The 19,633-nt window shown below is 35.5% G+C and overlaps 1 protein-coding gene across 1 annotated transcript; it reads left to right on the top strand.

The window, feature by feature from the left end:
* The first annotated feature begins 5,479 nt into the window (after nucleotides 1–5,479).
* LOC100375939 (folylpolyglutamate synthase, mitochondrial-like) lies at nucleotides 5,480–17,719 on the top strand. Its single transcript, XM_085491780.1, has 12 exons — nucleotides 5,480–5,575; nucleotides 9,746–9,824; nucleotides 10,494–10,625; nucleotides 11,805–11,923; nucleotides 12,513–12,705; nucleotides 13,401–13,565; nucleotides 13,733–13,810; nucleotides 14,258–14,402; nucleotides 15,054–15,164; nucleotides 15,850–16,000; nucleotides 16,139–16,284; nucleotides 16,766–17,719. The coding sequence occupies exons 2-12, from the start codon at nucleotides 9,804–9,806 to the stop codon at nucleotides 17,077–17,079; spliced, it is 1,575 nt and encodes a 524-aa protein (XP_085347906.1). The 5' UTR covers nucleotides 5,480–5,575; nucleotides 9,746–9,803; the 3' UTR covers nucleotides 17,080–17,719.
* The last annotated feature ends 1,914 nt before the right edge of the window (nucleotides 17,720–19,633 follow it).

The following is a 19,633-nucleotide window of genomic DNA, read 5'->3' as shown; positions in this document are numbered from 1 at the left end:
ACTTGAAATGTCGTTATAGAAAGAAAATGTCATTACTGATTTATTAATTTCATCATATTTTGATAACTCGCAATCTCGCATACTTTACAAATTTAATCAAAAAATGTTTTCCCCAACATCATATAAACTGACACTGACATGGACACTAGAACTGACGGTACTTGTTGATGAACCAGTTACCTCCATGGATAACAATATATTCACTGACTGGCTAAAATACTTCCATTTTTTTTTTTCTGTTCTATTTCAAACTTTATTTGACTTGATACACACAAAAAATACAATGAAGTAAAATGGTATATGAGATATCTCTTCTTCATTGTATCACAATGTTTGTTGGGGAAACAAATTATTATGCAAATTGGATGTGTTGGTATGCAAATTAGCCACAATGCTAGACATTAAGTCTGGGGAGAACACTGAGTTCAATGTAAAAATACCAACATGGAGGTGAGCTTACCCTTACTTCATCAAATTCGTATAGCACATTATTAAGTGTGAAAATTTGTTGAATCACACTCAATTATTTTGATATCACACCAAATGCAGAGTCTTGAGAAGGGCAAAAAATTTTTTTTTTGGTTAAATTGTTTTGTTTTTTCAATATCTGATTGATATTGACTTTGTCTTCCCCAGAAAGTATCGGGCTGTGTGACCTTCAAGGAGTCGTCATGCTTACAAACCATTTTCACCAGGTCGCTTTCGTACTGCAAATTTTCCTTGTCTATGTGTTACCATTGTATGCATGCATGCCTATATTGCTGACAGAGATTGAAAAAAATGGCTTCATATTGATCGACGCTTAGCTTCGCAAATCTCAAAAAATGCTGGCATATCTCAATGAATTAGTACAACCAGCAGAAAAGATACATGTATATTATTGGTTATCACCAGGATAACCGCAATGTATGCGCTCCAGGCAGTATGGGATTGCATCAACCTCTACTATGTATCAGTAATTATATGTCATATTTTTGTGATAACCTTGGTAATTTTTAGTGTTGAACATTCACACAAATTTGACACAGAAGTGTATTATTGCTAGAATAGGGGGACTTATTGTTACTATTACTTGCTTTGTCAGACAATGTGACATTCGTATTAAGAATCACTGACAAACGCATGCTGAGACAGATTTTATATTATAGTGTGTTTTATAATTTTACTTTTTCTCTTGCTTGTTACAGATTTGTCCTCAGATTTGTTTTTGTGTGAGTACACATATTTTGAGTAAATAAGTAGAAATAGTTGTACATGTACTAGTAATTGTAATTTATATCTTACTACAATTCAAGTTACACTCTATACATCAAAGAATTACATTTTGAGTAATAAATTCCAGACTCCAGGTGAACAAACTTTGCAGTGCTTTAGGCCAGGGGGGAAAAATCTGTTTTTCGATACATTGAATTTTTTTTTACATGGCTTTGGAGAGATGATGAATAACACTAGCACTGAATTTTGATTGAAATGAGAGATATTTTCATTACTGGTTCTGCTCAACTCAATTATAACTCAGATCAAAGAAAGCTTAGAAAGAACTCCTGTGTGCTGAGAGTATTGGAGACACATTAAAAATTACTTGAACTTGAGATGTTGATGGAAACGCAGAAAACTAATTATGCAAATAAGGTTACTAATATGAAGACTTAAGTGTAAAACTAATAAGGCCTGCACAATGTACCAAGTTTCATTGAAATGTGATGAGAACCAAAAATATTAATTATTATGCTAATTAGAGAATTAATATGAACAGGTTTTAACCCAAAATTAATCAGGCTGTCTAGAGCATTTATGTACCAAGTTTTATTGAAATGTGATGATCAATACTTGAGATATCAGTATTAATTAATTATGTTAATTAGGTAATTAAGAAGCATAAATATTTACCAAAAACTAACATGGTGTATAGTCCTAGGTTCATTGAAATGTGATGGATACTCTTTAAAAGTTGCGTTGAAATCAAATGAGTGGTTTTTAGACATCAGTGCAACAGCCAAAGAACAGCAAAAAATTAACTAATTATGCAAATTAGGTAATTAATAGGCACAATTATTTATCCCAAAATTAATCAGGTCTCTGCATAGAGTATTAGTCCTAGAAAATCTATGTCGCAAGTTTCCCCGAAATGTGATGATTAGTACTTGAGATATCAGGTGAAAAGCTGAAAATTAACTAATTATGCTAATAAGGTGATTAATATGCACAAATATTTACCCAAAAACTAATTAGGTCTCTGCACAGTCCTCAAGTAACTATGTACCAAGTTTCATTGAAATGTGATCATTACTACTCGAAATATCAAAAGCTGAAAATTAATTAATTATGCAAATTAGGTAATTAATATGTACTGATATTACCCTAAAAACTATCAGGTCTGTTCAGTGTCATATGACATCTATGTACCAAGTTTTATTGAAATGTTATGATTAGTACTTGAGATATCAGTGGAAAAGCCGAAAATTGAATAATCATTATGTAAATTAGGTAATTAATAATATTAACAGATTTTTACCCAAAACTAATCAAATCTGTGCACTAGTTCAGAGCATCCATGTGCCAAGTTTCATCAAAATCCAATGAGTGGTTCTTCAAAAATCAGTGGAACAGTCATAGAACAGCTTAAAATTAGTTAATCATCATGCAAATTAGGTAATTAATATTCATAGGTTTTTACCCAAAACTAATCAAATCTGCGCACTAGTTCAGAGCATCCATGTGCCAAGTTTCATCAAAATCCAATGAGTGGTTCTTCAGATATCAGTCGAACAGTCTTGGAACAGCTAAAAATCAGCTAATTATCATGCAAATTAGATAATTAATATTCATAGATTTTTACCAAAACCTAATTAACTCTGCGCATTATCCCAGAGCATCTATGTACCAAGTTTCACCAAAATTTGATTAGTGGTTCTTGAGATAACTGTGGAACAAAAAAAAGTGACAGACATACAGACAGGGTAACTGCAAAGACTCCCTTTTGTGCTTCGCATACGGGAGTCAAAAATGACGTTGTAGTTTTGTATTGAAAATGTTCCTTGCACAGAATTTTTCAGGATAGATTGGTGGAAACAGTTTTGTTTTTCCACCTGGCTTTAGTATTGAATGGACAATGCATTCCAGGCACACATATCAACCATTCAGGGAATGTTGCACGCAGGCTAAAAAAACAAATTTTTCCAGAGTTGTTAAAAAAAAGTGTTGTAAAAAGTAAATTGTCCTCGTAATTCTAATGTGTTCTGCTGATGACTGATGCTTTAACAATCTGGAACTTGGTAATACATGTAACGCTCATCTCAGTCTACTTACTGCCAAGCGTGTTTGTTAAATCTGCTAGGATTGTAAACTAACGTTTTTCCCGCTCTTACTCGATTTACTTGTTTTATTTCTCAATAAAGTTCATATTACTTGCCACAAATTTTACATATTAGTCTGATCTTGATATTATAAGATCTATGATTCAGTCAAGCTTTAATTACCGGTCTCATCAAAATGGGGATAAAGATGTGTAACTAAGGTAACATGCATATAGACTCCACGAATGAATCGTCAAATAGCATTGTTTAGAATTTGTGCATCTTTGCCACATTGCATAGAATCTCATATTGAATATTACATTTTGAAATGATTATTTCAGTTTCTACAGTTTCACAATACATGCATATTGTGATTCTGTTGGGCAGAATATATTTGATAGACACACCTATGTTAAGTAGCTCTGCCGGAAATATCCTGCCAGAGCCCTGGTACAATGAGAAGCGGTTTGAAACGCCCACACTTAGGCAAGCTTTGTGCATGAATCTTTTCACAGTTTAGCTTGACAGGTATTCGTTCCTGTCGTTATTGATGCATCTTTGGATAATTTGATTTAGTTTCGGAAAACTAAAAGCCTAAAATCAGTCAAGAGTTATTACACATGTACCTAAGCACTATAGCCGCCATAACTAAACTCCATTATTACATATGTACTGCAGTTTATTTTGATTATTTTCAAAAAATACTGACAGGGGTGTGTAGCTGGTTGTTTGAAACCCCTACCCCTTATCAAACAGAGATAAACTCAAATTGCCTACCCCTTTTCAGACAATCTGTGGATATTTCACACCCAAAAAATGGTACCAAGGGAAAAGCAGGTGGATCAACTCCCGGGGATGGACTTTGACGATGGAAATGAAGTTGCAGAAAGAAAAAATCAGCTTCATTCTCCTGATTGTTGGATCACTCAAGCTCTGGAGACAGTGCGTTCGGGCCAACCGTTAAATATTCATAAATGGAGTCAATTTGTGTAGTTTTTTTCATTTATTCTGCTAATTTGAAAGAGCAATTAATATTCTTCAACCTGGTATTTTTTATAGATTTTATTCTTGATTCTGTTCTACTGCTTTTCCAGTGTAAAAAATGTGAGCTGGCTGCAGCCTTCATCCCTTGTCTATTTTCAGCTAGATACCAGCCGATACCATCCCTCCGTCCGCTCATAGAGACTGCGTACAGTTGATCATAGTTCCTGGGCTCCCTGTGGGAGTACCGCAGTTGCACGGCATGTTTGCCAATGCACAACTCAGTGGAGGAACTTTTAACTTCAACATAAATTATGTATCATAGTCGCCCAGTTGAAGTTCAAGTTCTGGTTCTGTCGTGGTCCCAACTAAACGTCCACGAGTTATTTATTCGGACAGTGACTCAGATTAGACTATGGTTATTTTATTTTCACACAGACGGTGACATGCGTTGCTAGGGCGTAACGATGTCTTAAAACATATTAATGGGCAATTAGGTTCCCGACCTAAATTCCATCCCGGTTTGTTGCACGTTCTTTCTTTAATATGAGATAATCAAATATGGAACATATGTAATAGTAACAGAACCCCACACCCTCCCCGTGGCTTTCGTTGCGTATGGAAGTTACTAGTATTTCATGCGGTCGTAATTTCACGAGTGAAAGTACAGCAGAATACACCGCATCCCGCAACGAAAGTCACGGGCAGGGTGTGGGGTTCTGTCATATTATTTGTTGGGTCAAACCAATGCCAAGAACATTCACCATTTTTATTATATTATTTTAACATTCCCATTTGATTTTGTCACCATTTATCATGTTACTATCGAAACAACAAACCAACGAATTAAACGTTTTCAAATGATTTGAATGGCTGGTTGCACATTCATTTTATTTGATTTTATCATCTTATGCTCACTTTCACGCTATTTTCTTAATTTTATGCATTTGTTCCAATATTCACATTTTCAGCTGCCTCAACATAATTACCTATCTCATTAAACAAGTACAAAAATTCCTACGTTCATATAACATGTTCGTCTGTTACAATTTACATGTTACAATTTACATGACGTTAATATTAAATACCTTTGTGGTTGTTAGTAGCTGTACGAAGCAGCACTGTTTGTGGAAATTGCAAGTCCGTCATAATACACACTGTGTTAGGGAGTCGTTTTTTAAATATTTTACTAAATAAAACTCCTCGTATAATAATCGCTACTATAAACTGGTCAGACATAGAGAAATGTATCTAATGTGCAGGCACTGTACATAGCTGGGTTGTTGCATTTGAAACAAGTGAGTATGACATTTTTGTGTCTATAACATTGGCTATTGCGGACTACTCAAATTCTGGGATTTGATGTTTTTTTACGCAGAAAGGGGAAGAAGATATAGCTTACCGCCCTGTTTAGTAATGGATTATTAAATTACACTCCGCAATATTGATAACATTATTTGAAAATTTGCGTGTGTTGTCCTTGTGTTCAGAAAACAACCAAGCAATTATGTGTACAGTGACTGATATAATATAATATTGGACAAGCTGTTTGGCGACCCGCTCCGCTCGAAAACAAGCAACATGTTTTCGGCTGGTAGTACATGAACGAGAATCTAATGTCGGTTTATAACTAAAACCGGCCCCCGTATACGAAGTTCGCAAAAACATTCAGTCTTTAGAAGTCATTTTACTTTATTATTAGGACGTATTCTGCTTTATTCCGACTTGTGCAGTATACCGGTGACTAGTGGTATTGTGTTTTATTAAACTCGTCTCAATCAGATATATACTACACAGTAACTATGCACATGATAATGCTAAATAAGGCTATATATAGAAATTATAACGCAGATCAAAAGATAAGTGTTATGTACAGTACTCAAATATTTAGAGTAGTAAGTTGTCACTCCCGGTACGGTTAGACTTAAAATATACCACGAATAGTTACTTTTGAGTGATTTGATTAGATTGTTGGTGTGTGTTGGATTTTGGATATTTCAGCTTTGTCGTCCTGTACTTTGTTCCGTAATTCAGACTTCCAAGACTACGTAAAGACGGATAGTTCCGCGGTTTTGACACTGAAAATTTCTGGGCTAAATTATTTTGCTGAGGGACGGCCGCTAAAGTAATACTGAACGCAAAGAACGCCAATCGCAATCTCCCTTTCTTTCATTTCTCATTTAGTGTGTTTCATTTATGCAACTAATTACATACCTCGCATACTGTGTATCATGCATGTTAATGTTTCAATATTTAAACGCAGCTCATTCTATAAGTTATAAACAATATTTTCCATGCTAACATTGCAATCAGTCTACTTTTAATCATATTATGCACTACGCCACGATAGCATTCACTGTAATTAACTTCTGAGTATGCCATTTTTTGTCATTTAAAAACAAAAAAGTAAACAAATATTCTTGTATATTTCTCATCCATTTCATGTCCAGCCCATCTATTGAAATATGGATACAGTTTTCGTATAATGGATTGTACACCACTGCGTACCCAATTGCTGCTATTTTTATGCATGCAATGTATGAGATGGCATTTCTATCCATAATAGTATTAACATATATTTAGACCCTATGGTATCTTTCACATTTATTTTACATGCCATTTAGATTTTCACTTCATTTTACCTGTACTTACATTTCACCTTTACAGTGTATACACAAATTTAACTGATTTGGCATATTGCAAGGAATTATACTCATGGCAAGACTTGTTTATATATTAGTATATACAAGCCGGTAGGCTGGTTGGCGATCCGCTCAAAAAAACAAACATGTTTTCGGTTGTTTCCATGGGATGTCGTGAACGTGAAGCTAACGTCACTTTAAAACTAAAACCGGACCCCGTATACGAAGTTCGCAAAATCCATTCAGTCTTTAGAAGTCACTTTACTTTATAACTAGGACGTATTCTGCTGTTACATTTATTATTTCCAACCGTTTTGCGATAGTATTTTCTAGATTGAAGGCAGCATTTACAGTTCATTCATAGTTCAAAGTTGCGTTGGGATTACGTTGATACAGTTGTAACAATGTAGGCGCCGGTGATCTCTGACCAGTGCACAACGTAGCCAAAATAAAAAAAAGCTGCCGAGCACTGCTAATATAAGACTGATAGGAGGTAATAAATTTGGGGCAAAAGTATTAAAAAATAAGTTTTTTGTCTGTTGCCATGGCAGTGATGAGTATGAACAGAATCAGCCAAGCCAAAATAATCACAGGGAAGTTAAAAGCCGTTGCTGATGAAATTTGGGGTAAAATTTTCGGTAATGAAAATATACATAAAAAACAATAAATGTTTGCCAACCCTCAAACTAAGTATTGCATTTTAATCCTAGAATTGAAGGGTGAAATGCATTTTGCGCCAAGGTATTCAAAAAATAATTTTTTGGCTGTTGCCATGGAAACGGTTGGGCAAATTTTTTTTCCAGATTTTAGAATCTAACTAGAGTGAAGGTGTGACTTGTATGCGAGGTTTTAACCAAATCGGGCCAGCTAAAAAAATCACAGAAGCTATGAGCTATATCTGAGGTGTTGTATCTTAAATTTGTAGGAGGAGATACATTTGGCGCGAAGCTAGCCAAAAATTAGTTTTTTGGCTGTTGCAAACAAACCAAAATGCCTTGCCATATTTCTGAATTTATCAACAAAAATCAGATTTTCTTATCTAATATTCATCTTTCATTGTTTACAATTTCGAACAACAGTCATCAGAACATTCACAGCACTGATTTGTTACCATGAAATATTTTATATTGCAATTTCTTTTTTGTTATTTAATAACAACGCATTCTGCTACTGTGGCATTCTGGGTCAGAGTGACGTGTTCACACCACGTGTCCACACAGCAAGTCATTTTGAATAAATTATATATAGCGCATTGCGATTGGTCAGATGGTTTTGCCGCCATTTTTGATTACAGGTTAAATTTGACAGTTATAACCAATTTACTATAAGTTTCAGCTAAAAGTACAATGATTTAATGATTATTCTTCCAACGTTTTCTTTTGCCGAACTGACATTTTTGCGAGAAGCATAGCTACAAACATATACTAGTTGTGGCCAGGGTCCTGAACGAATGATGTATATGAATGTCAACTGTGGAATGTTATTGCAAGACCATTAGCGCCTATAAATATAAACTGACGTTGACACTATGATGGTAGTTTTCCTAATATAGTAACGATTAATCAATTGTGTTATGACGTGTAAAACTTTCATGTGATTGGCTGTTTGATTTGAGGCAACGCCTTGTAGCTTTGATACTTCCTTGTAAATGGCTAAGAAGTTGAGAAGTTAATAAAGGGATTTGAAGCTGTCTTGGCGAACGAGAATCGAAGGTGACACGAATTGAGCTTCTGTGTTTTTTGTTAGTCCCGGATGCCTAAGTGAAGGGTTTCAAGACATCAAATTTACCCATCACACGTGCATGACAAGTTTTATGTTGTTATATATTTCTCATTGCCAACATTATCTGTTTGTATTCATGTAGGTAAGATGTAAATGTGTCGAAATGGGCGTAGTGCGAGTGGCTAGTGCTAGTAGCACTAATTCGAAAAAGTACTAGCTCTAGTGCTAAAATGGCACTAGATCTAGCGCTAAAATGGCACTAGATCTAGTGCTAAAATGTGCACATTGCGAGTGGCATTGTTATCGCATTGTCAACGACGTCGAATAATAGGAGGGGCATCAACAACTACTTTCATATGCAAACTACAAACAATATAAAACATCGGCAATATGCGCGAGATGTCCATAATAATACTTTCTTTATATAATACCGGATTCTGCCGTAAATTCGGCCATCCGAAAAATCGTCCTGGGGATTTCACGGGTGATGGGCGCTTATTTGGGGTTCAAAATTTCAAAAAATAATTATCAAATATCTTAGGAGGACATTTTCATTGTATCCAACTACACAGACTTTCTACGCCGCCAGTTGGGCCACCCAAGACGAAAGAAACTATTGCAGAATTGCCAATAATTAACAATTCTTGCTGAATTAAAAAGTAGACCACCTGGAATGCCATTACAGTGTCGCCCAGTGTCATTTTTCAAATACATTTGTTTTTATTTTATTGGTAACAAAAGTATATTTGATCTGAGATGCGCAATTCTATATATGCTGTCATTTTGAAAACAAATTTTATAGTAATTATTATTTTTACAACTTTTGAAACCCCACAAGAAGTTTTGCACTGTATGGATTCCTTACTGTTCTCCAGCTTTAACCCCAATGTCTTCTTATTACACTTATGTTGTATGTACTTAAAATAACATTCTTATGGAGATGCTAACACATTTTAACACAATTCTTTTGGGATTTCTTGGAATTGCAATTCGTTGATCTGTGATTCGCGATTTGTTGATTTGCGAATAACCCCAACCCATATATATTCTGCATGCTTGTTAAATTTTATTTCATTCCTATATATTTTTTTTGGAATTATTCAGGAGTGTTCGTTGGATCTTTCATCTGTATCAGATCTTCAGACTAATTTGACATTTAAACATGTCGGACGATAACTATTGGGTGAGTAATGTATACGCCTTGTTATTCCGCCACACGTTCATCGCAATACAAACGCGGCTTGTAATCTGCATATTGCACGTTGCTTGCTTTTCAATCGGCTTTCTGTGTCATTAGAATAATATATAATAATAATATAGGGTCCCAAGCGACGATAACAACACACGCTAAAAACGCAAAAGCTCATGGGTAGACGCTTGTTTGTAAACAATGACCTGCTATGGCCATCTGACGCATGCGCAGGTGACGACTCCCCCGCCATAACCTGGATGATGTCATGAGTGATAATATCACGCTCATAAAGGAATTAGTGTTCAAATGGAGCTGATTGATCTCGTCGGTTATGTAAGCGTTCGAATATTTATAATGGAAACCTCTTGTATTTGTCTTTGTGTTTTTTTTATTTCTCCGACAATACACTATTCCCACAAAAGTAGGCATAATTTAAAGTTTATCTTACGTAGCCTAAAATATGAGTCACATTATAACAATTGCAGAAGAATATAGAAAATGAATCGTACACAAATATCGTTAAATATAGAAAAAACTAAATGCTCAACCGTCATCTAAAGTATAATAAAACAATTTTCAAAGCATATGTGCAATACACGAGTATGGTTCCATCTGTCAGAGCGCTGTTTCCGATTGTGTTTATGACATATATGTTAACAGGAAGCTCTTAGAATTCTGCGTACTCTTCCACAAAACAAAGAACTTATCAAGAAAGTAATCGAGGATGGTGGGTGGTATGCTAGTCGACAAATACCAGAATTTATAGATGATCTGAAAAGAGCTGATATCACCGTGAGTAATGATTTTGATTGTTTTTTAATTAGTATTCATTGTTAATTAGGAACACTAACACTGTTTTATGTGTATATATTTGAAACATTCAAATGCATTGTAAATCTTGTAAATAATTCTTGACTGACAGTTGATGCAGAAGAGAAAGAAATCGCCTATACAATGTTACTGTCCCTTATTATTAGCCGCCACCCGGACAAAGTCCGGGGGTCTGGTAGTTTCACCTTCGTCAGTCCGTCCCGAGTGATTTCTCGGAGATGGCTGACCGATTTTTTTGAAACTTGGTACAAAGACATAGTGGTCAACCATACATGTGCACGTTATTTTACTTTTTTGAAATAATCAAATATGGCCGACTGGCAGCCATTTTGATTGTTAATCATGGATTTTGTCTGTCCATTGGTATTTCTCAGAGATGCCTTGTATGACTTCAATGATGCATAATTAATTATTAATTTGAACTTATAGTCCACATTGATTTGTCAATATAGGATATATGCTATGCAATATTGAGTTTTAATTTAATTAACGAGCTAATTTGCATATTTAATTAATTTTGATTTTTTTTTTTAATATCTTGTGAACTAATTTTTCGAATGAGACCAAATTTGGTATAGACTTACTTGATCTGTCAATATAAGATATGTGCCATGCAATATTGAGTTTCAATCTAATTAATGGGCTGATTTGCATATTTAATTAATTTTTAATTTTTGTTAATATCTTGTGGATTATGTGCCTTGTAATGTTGATTTTCAACTTAATCTTCCTACCCGATTTTATGCATTCAAACTTTATAATTCATAATCAACTATAATCACATCTGACAAGTGGGGGCTGTGTCATCTTCAGATGACTTGTTTCATTGTACCTCATACAAGGTTATTACCTCGTATATTCTATGCAAAGTTATTGTTATGTATTCTATACACAATTATAGGATTATGTAAATGTTATTTAATAAATATACTGTTTAAATAGCACAACGATTGGAATGTTGTTCATATTGTGTAGCTCTCACATAATAGAACTTGGTATCCATTTCCAAAATAGATGGAATTCTTGGAGGTTCAATTCGTGTATATAAGGGAGATTCGAAATCATTGTCAAATATCCAACAATATGCAAGAACATGCTCAACATTCACCCTTGATTGCAATTGGTTTATTTTGTTCTCAGCTTGATGATATCGACGGTCTTTCCATTATTCATGTAAGTGGTACGAAGGGCAAAGGGTCTGTATGCGCCTTCTGCGAAAGCATATTACGGGCACATGGGATAAGAACAGGATTCTACAGGTATGCAACAATAATACCAGTACATAATTACATTAATTGTCTTTGATTTGTTAACATATTCTAGTAACCGCGACTCACTCAAAGATAAAATATTTTCTCTACAAATGCTGGAATAATTCTGCTATTCACAAAGTTGGCGGGTTTAACTCATTCCAGGAATCAAATAGTCTTAATGACATTTCATATGTGAGATGTTTTGAATGTCCCCATTACAGGTGTGTCAGGATCTTTTTGGATCTTGGCTTATGTTTAAAGGACAACTCTTCTAAATATGTCAGGAACATTTGTCAACTTCTTAGTTATCTGGCAGTAGTCACTAAAGCATTATTATTCTTATTCTCAACCAGCCTCTAACCAATTGGTACTTGTTCACATGTCCATAACTGTTTGAGTTATTATTGAAATATCCATCCAGATTGGTTTATTTTCATGGTAACCAGTTACACATTACTTCAATCATCCAATCCTTGGTTATCCCTGCAAACTCCAGTGAATGCATCCATACCTTTATGATGTTTCTATGGTGACTGGATCCACATCGACACAAACTTGTAATAACATAATAAACACATTTTCCCGTTTTCCGCAGCTCCCCACATTTGCTGGAAATTCGTGAAAGATTCCGAATTAATGGTGTGCCTCTAACAAGAGATGATTATAGCAAATATTTTTTTGATGTATATAGAAAATTAGAATCTTCTAAAGATCAATTTAACGGATCTATGCCGTTCGTTGCTACATTTCAGACAATTATGGCATTTCACGTGTTCTTACAGGAAAAGGTAAGATTTGATTTGATATTTATTGACTTCGACAGTATTCATAATAGTTCAAATGTTACTGTGTTATTTTCGCATATATTTACAATACTCACATTCTCATACATGAAAAGAGATTTTACACAAGTTGAGAACTTATGCCTACCTCGGGCCCCACATTCAACAACAAACATGCTTTCAATAGTGTTTCACTATAACATTAATCTGATAAATTCGCATGGGTTTCGATAATCTAGTATGTAATTAACATTCCTGGTGACGCAGCACTCGCCAATTCTGGCACAATAAACAGAACGAGGTGATCCAACACTTGTGATCCAACAATTCCATCGTCTAGGTGTATTATTATACACTGTATCATTATAGTTAAAGGGCGGTAGTCGTCGAGCCGCGCATGTGCGATATTTGTGTTGATAAACGTTGATTTTCCCACAATCCAGTGCGATTTTATAATTCAATCAAGTACAAACTCTGTCTTGGGCACCATTTGCACTAATTACCACCGATGACTCTTTCGAGTATAAAATCTAAAATCATCCAAATAAATACCAAATTAAAGCTTGGTATCGTGTCAGTTTGACTTGTTTGTGTGCGCAACAGTCATAATCGCCATCTTTGTTTATATGAGAACCATATCTGGCGCATGCGTGGCGCGACGACCAGTGCCATTTAAATTTAAGTGTTATTTTTCTGTGCAGGTTGAAGCTGTTGTTCTTGAGGTCAATGTAGGTGGTGCATATGACGTGACTAATGTTGTGCGAGATCCCGTTGTGACTGGTATCAACCTTCTAGACCTGGACCATACAGACACTTTAGGAGACACTCTAGCTAAAATAGCATGGCATAAAGCCGGCATATGCAAGGTAGTAAACAGTGCTTATTATCAGCCAGCATTTTATACAATATCTTTAAAAAAGACGTAATTTTTTTTTCAATGGGAATATTAGTCTGCATGCAATGCTCCACGAAGAACTATCACGTACAAGAAATGGAAAAATGTCAAATCATCAATTCTCTGATTTGTTTTCAGCCTGGTCGACCAGCATTCACAGGACCACAGCCAAAAGAAGCAATGGATGCCTTGGTAGCAAGAGCCAGGGAGCTGCACGTGTGTATAACATTAACAGTGATATATGTGTAGTAAATGCGCAGTGGAATGTGTTCACTCTTTTCGATATACCTGATATCATTTCATGGTTACCATGGAGTCCGTGTCTCTTTCTCTTGAGGATTTGACTATCTAGTGTAGTGCATTTGTCAGATGTTTGTTTGGTGTTCTTGGACATGTACATTTTCTCATGCAACTTTCATATTAGGATGTTATTTTTACTTAATTGCGATATTATGTTGTATGATCATGTTTTATTAATACCTACTTCAGTCGTGTACATGTATGAACACTTGTCCCTTCCTAAATATGGAAACAACTCAATCTTTATTCTCTTACACATATAATATAGTACAATAATATAGCAATATCAGAAAAACAACACAAAAAAAAACTATTTTTACCAATGAAAAAAAAAATGTTAATATTAAGCCATTATTGTCTTAGGCCCCGATTCAGCTTGTTCCAGACTTAAAAGATTATGATTGGCAGGGACAACCCATGCAGCTTGGCTTAGCAGGTGTTCATCAACAGAATAATGCTTCTTTAGCGATACAGCTATGTAAGGCGTGGATAGAGGAGCGTAACCCAAGTAAGTATGTTGGTTACCATGGTTCAAACTAAATGTGTCAAATTCTATACCTGGTTTATTGAAATGTACTTTATTAAAACACCAATGCTAAACTCAAGTTATTGACTATTTACCTTTCGCGAAAATTGAATATAGAATTTTACACAGATAAATTGCGGTTTCATTAGTTCTAAGAATAGCTATTGGCTAACTGACTGTTATGTCAGAAAACGACAGAGGCGGCGGGGAAAAAATTTACTTGGAGGGGCGAGATCTGATCACCAACCTCGCACCAAAGGCGCGACCTTAAAAACTTTGAAATCTAGACCCTCTGAAACGCTATTTTCTGCATTTTGAGGGGTAAATTTTGCTGACACAATAGGTTTCTGCTTGTTGATTTTGGAGGGGCGACACCCCCCAACATTTTTTTGGCGAAGGGGCACCCCCTGTGCCACCGCCACTGAAACGACTTATCACATTATTCATGCATTTGCACACTAATCATTTGAATATGCCATGAAATACTAGCATTGTATAATATCCAGGGCGAATATTGGTTTATTTAATGTCCAATATTTGTTAATAAATAGAGATATTTTACACAATCACATATTTATGTTTTGCAAAATTTCACTTGCAAAAATCTATAACAATTTTCTCTGGCGTTATTAGGTCTTTCTGTCATGACACCTGATTCTGGAAGCTCCAAAACACATGATGATACCTTGGATGACAATATTCCGACAGCGCCAGCATTCAAGTTACCTGATACGTTCATATACGGTAAGGAAAACTTGTATTGATATAATTAGTGTGTAAACATTGAATACCCCTAATCAGCCAATCCAATCAGCTATTTGGTCAATTTGTTGTAATTGGGCACCAGTCTAAGTTGTAGTTGTTATACTATTAGGAATATCTATTTAATGTATTGCAATGTTTTTAAAAGTTTCGTCACGAAGTAGTCTAACCTTTTAGCTGGCGGAATTGCAAATTAGCGAGACATGACTGACGAGGAGGTATCCAGAGAAGTTGCGTCTACAGTAACCCTCCCTGTTTGACCAAATCTCTTAAGCCAAACGTTTTATTAGTGTTATGAGTAATTACTTCAAGATGAAATTACAGCCTTAAAATTTTGTTTTTCATTAGAAATTTTCTCCATATTGCAAAAATACAATATGTATTTAATTTAAAATACACTTTGTAGTTTAAAAAATATTTTACTACTCAATTAGATTGGTATCAACATACAACTGTTTAACAGTCTAGAAAAGGAATGTGTAACCTTTTCCGCCATGGTAGATCGGGCTGTATTATAGTATAACAATAATATCGAAATACTTGCCCCATGTAGTCGATTGAAGACAGCATTAGACATGATTTTGAAGTTATTATAATTACGTAATGGGAATTTACCATCTCCAAAATTATTTCATATTGACCTTTCAATTTTATTGCAAATGCACAGGACTTCGTAACTGCCATTGGCCCGGACGTACACAGACTATAAAACGTGAGAATAGTACATATTATTTAGATGGAGCTCATACAAGAGCAAGTATCGAGGCCTGTGTCAAATGGTTTATACAAGCCTCGGCAGCAGAAGAATTGTCACTGAAGTACGTAAACAGACAATTGTACCCTGGATTTTTAATACGGAATAAATATCACATAAACAATGTATTCTGTAATTAGCATAATGGCCACCATTACACCTAACACTTTTGTAAAGCAGTATGTAAAATTATTCGTTACAGAAATGCCGTTGCACGAGTATTGGTTTTCAATTGTACTAGAGGCCGAGATGAAAAGGTTTTCATAAGAAATCTAATGGATTGTAATTTCTCAGCTGTCGCCTTCTCTCCAAATATTATTGATGCTCAGTGTGAAGAAGATTTGAAAGGTGGGCATTTTTTTCTGGATGCACACGACAATTCAAAACAATTAAATAATCGCAAAAACAGCCGTCTTATACCCATGTCGATACTTATACTGCAGTAAAAAAAAATAGAAAGGACCTCGTTTGCGACTTCGCGGGTTCCCTCACGCATTGCCAAATGTCTGTGCTAACTTTTCTTGTACGTCAGATCGTTCACTTTAAAAATCCGAAGAGAAACTTAGGGCACATTTCATGCACACAAGAACGCCTCCAGCCAATACAGTAATTCCCCCAAGACTATAAATTTAAAGCGCGGTGGTCGTCGCGCAGCGCGTGTTCGAATTTCATGTAAATAAATAATATATTTTACGCGCGTTGTATACGTCGCTATGAGTCCCATATTGAACAGGACGCGGCGCGACGACTGCCGCCCTTCAACTTCAACATTGTCCAATTCAGATGAACAACTTGTGTATAGACTGTGTTCAATGATATTGTATTCTAGATGAATTAATCCACATTGAAACAATAGAGGAAGGACGGGAAGTGTGTAAAGCGAACAGAAACACATGGCTAACATTGGAAGAACAACTGTCTCGAGAAACACAATCTGTGAGTTTTGAGTGCGTAATGCATGCCCTGAGGTGGGCGTCGTGTGGCAAGGATTCTCTTATGCCAAAGCCGAGATCCGAGGACCCAACACCACCGCAATGTATCATGGAAGCAGACCATGTGCAGGTTCTGGTCACCGGAAGTCTACATTTAGTCGCGACTGTCATCAAAATTCTAGATACTCATAGTATGACGAATGGGAAGTGAACAAGATGGCGGCATCAATCTGTCTTGAGCATTGTGCAGTTTACCGGAAGAATGCATTTTATGATGTGGGAAAGTCCACGACGTCTAATTAATACAACAAAATATAAATACATCTCTAAGATACATCTCACGATGTGCTTTATTTATTCAATAATGATTAGAACAAATAAGCTTTTCAGTTTATTTGTGGTTAAATCATATGATAGGATATCACAAATTAAAGTACATTGTGAACATTGATTACGACTATGACTGAATTCGATGTATTATGGTTGAGGTTTAATTGATTTAACGTTATTACATTTTAGATTTAAATTTAATCATCTGTAATTATAAAATAGTTTAACCTTGTTTGTTCATAAACACGTTGCAGTGTTTAATGCATTTGTTGAATTAAATAGCTTAATTGGGCGAATTGCAAATATAGGGGTTTCCAGTTTATTGCACTTGAGTTGTCAACAAGTATTATTATATTTATATTAATATTTCATCATAATTAAATTCTAGTTTATGTTACTGTGTATCGTTTGATTACTTATCTACTTGATTTGTGCGGTTATTATCTAAGTTTGTCATTAGAATTTTTACATTTGTTGAACTAAGTAACAAAAACATAAAATAATAAAATTAAGTAAACCTATATATATTCCTTACGTATTTTTAGTGCCTATTTACCATTGAAGAGGGTTGTGTTACCCAAAATATAACAAGAAACCTCTTGGTCGAAATAGCTCTCCTCTTTTTTTCGAGCGTCTCCCTCAAAACAAAATTGTTAATGTTCTTTAATGTGAGATAACTTAATTGCCATGGTTATTGTCAACAATGTTTTTGCCACATCACAAACCATGGTAGTCTTTTTTATGTTTTTTGCCAAGGCAGTTACAATCGTTTGGTTACATATTTCATATAGATCAATAAAAGGCCAATCGAACTAGCAGTTTTGGGGAATACATTAATAACTTCTTTACAAGAAATCAGTCAACAAGTACCCCGATATACCCGCTAAAAGAAAAGATATCGTGAAGAAATGAAAACAAAAATCTTTTACTACATACAAAATATTGAAAGCAATTAGATCTTTAATGACAGAGAGGCTTAAGATGTGGAACTCGATGAATACACGCATAATTAATTATTTTTTGTTTAAAATCTATTTAACATGCTTAACAATGTCGATTAAATTGTCCACCGAATGACAAATGTCATGCCAGCAGTCTGATAACATATTACAGCTTTTAACACTACTGCTAAAACTATGAGGGGGAAATTCTTCTCACTGGGGTTCTCCACACGTGTCAGGGGGGAATCCCCTTGAGGTGCGGGATCGGGAAAGTCACTTAAACTTTACAGTCAAATAAGACACACACAACGAAATACGTTTCAACTCTCGTCTTAGTCGGTCAGTCGAGCACTCTATAAGACACAGTGCCTTGGGGAAAAGTCCCCAAGACTATCGCAAGGCTGACCCAAGACTCTGTCCCTAGACTCTCCAAGACTGCCTTAGACTGCGTATCTCCTGGTGTACTCGCCAAGACCAACTAAACTCTCTTTATTCACTTTCAAAACCTTAACCAATTACAAAGCAGTATAAAGACTCTAGGGCGTAACCTTCAATCATAAAGCCAATCACACTAAGTACTGAACACGTCATATCTTTTGATTAATCGTTCACTATATTAGTAATTGCGAATACCAACTGTCAGAAATAGTAGTCCGAATAGCGACGGTTATATCGTAATTAGTTCCAAATCATTGAACCAAGCTCCGTCCAGAACCTCGCATGGGCCTAAACGATGACAGACATAACACAGCCATTCGCTAGTAATCAGCTAATTAAGTCGATCAACAGTTACGTGCAAACAAGTTCATCACAAAACCATGAAAAATAGGTTTTACACACTGGATCAGGTAGACAGAAAACAACCCCCTAAGCTAGAGTTGTATAAATGATATTGATTGAAGTGTATTGTTCCCTATTTGATACAGCCATGGCAACAATGTTTCATGTTACTTCCATTCGTTTTGGTAAAATGGCGGTAGTCGTCGCGCCACGCATGCGCAAGATATATGGTCTCATATAAACAAAGATGGCGATTTTGCTTTGACTGTTGCGCAGATCAACGAGTACGAACTGAGACGTTACCAAGCTTTTAATTAGGTATTTTTTAGGTGATTGGAAGGTATCGAAGGAGTCACCGGCAATAATTAGTGCTAGTCGTGCCCTGGTCAAACCTCATACTTGAGATTTCCATTAGAAGAGCGCATTGGATTGTGGGAAAAACAAATGTTTATCAACACTAATGTCACACATGCGCAGCGCGACAACTATCGCCCTTTAACCTTGTTGCCTATCTATAACTTCCAACAGACGAACTTAGTGACCGTGACGTCAGTGACAATTTATTTTTAATTTTATTCCCGAAACACAAGGATACATCTCACGAATTTGAAAGTTTTGTAAACCCTAACACTTAGTTCCAACCTTTAAAGCACAAACAGAAGTGCCACCGTCTTGAATACGCCACACAAAACATTACCAATTATGCAGCTACTT

This window comes from Saccoglossus kowalevskii, chromosome 17 (assembly GCF_978046115.1).
Source record: "Saccoglossus kowalevskii chromosome 17, keSacKowa6.1, whole genome shotgun sequence".
In the NCBI taxonomy this organism is placed as follows: domain Eukaryota; kingdom Metazoa; phylum Hemichordata; class Enteropneusta; family Harrimaniidae; genus Saccoglossus; species Saccoglossus kowalevskii.
Note: the sequence above shows the minus strand (reverse complement) of the source record. Positions and strands in the feature narration are given on the sequence as shown.

Coding starts and splice junctions, on each gene's coding strand:
- LOC100375939 (XM_085491780.1), top strand. CDS start 9,804: ATGTCGGACGATAACTATTGG. Junction 11,924..12,512: donor ATAAGAACAGGATTCTACAG/GTATGCAACAAT, acceptor CGTTTTCCGCAG/CTCCCCACATTTGCTGGAAA. Junction 16,285..16,765: donor GTGTGAAGAAGATTTGAAAG/GTGGGCATTTTT, acceptor ATTGTATTCTAG/ATGAATTAATCCACATTGAA.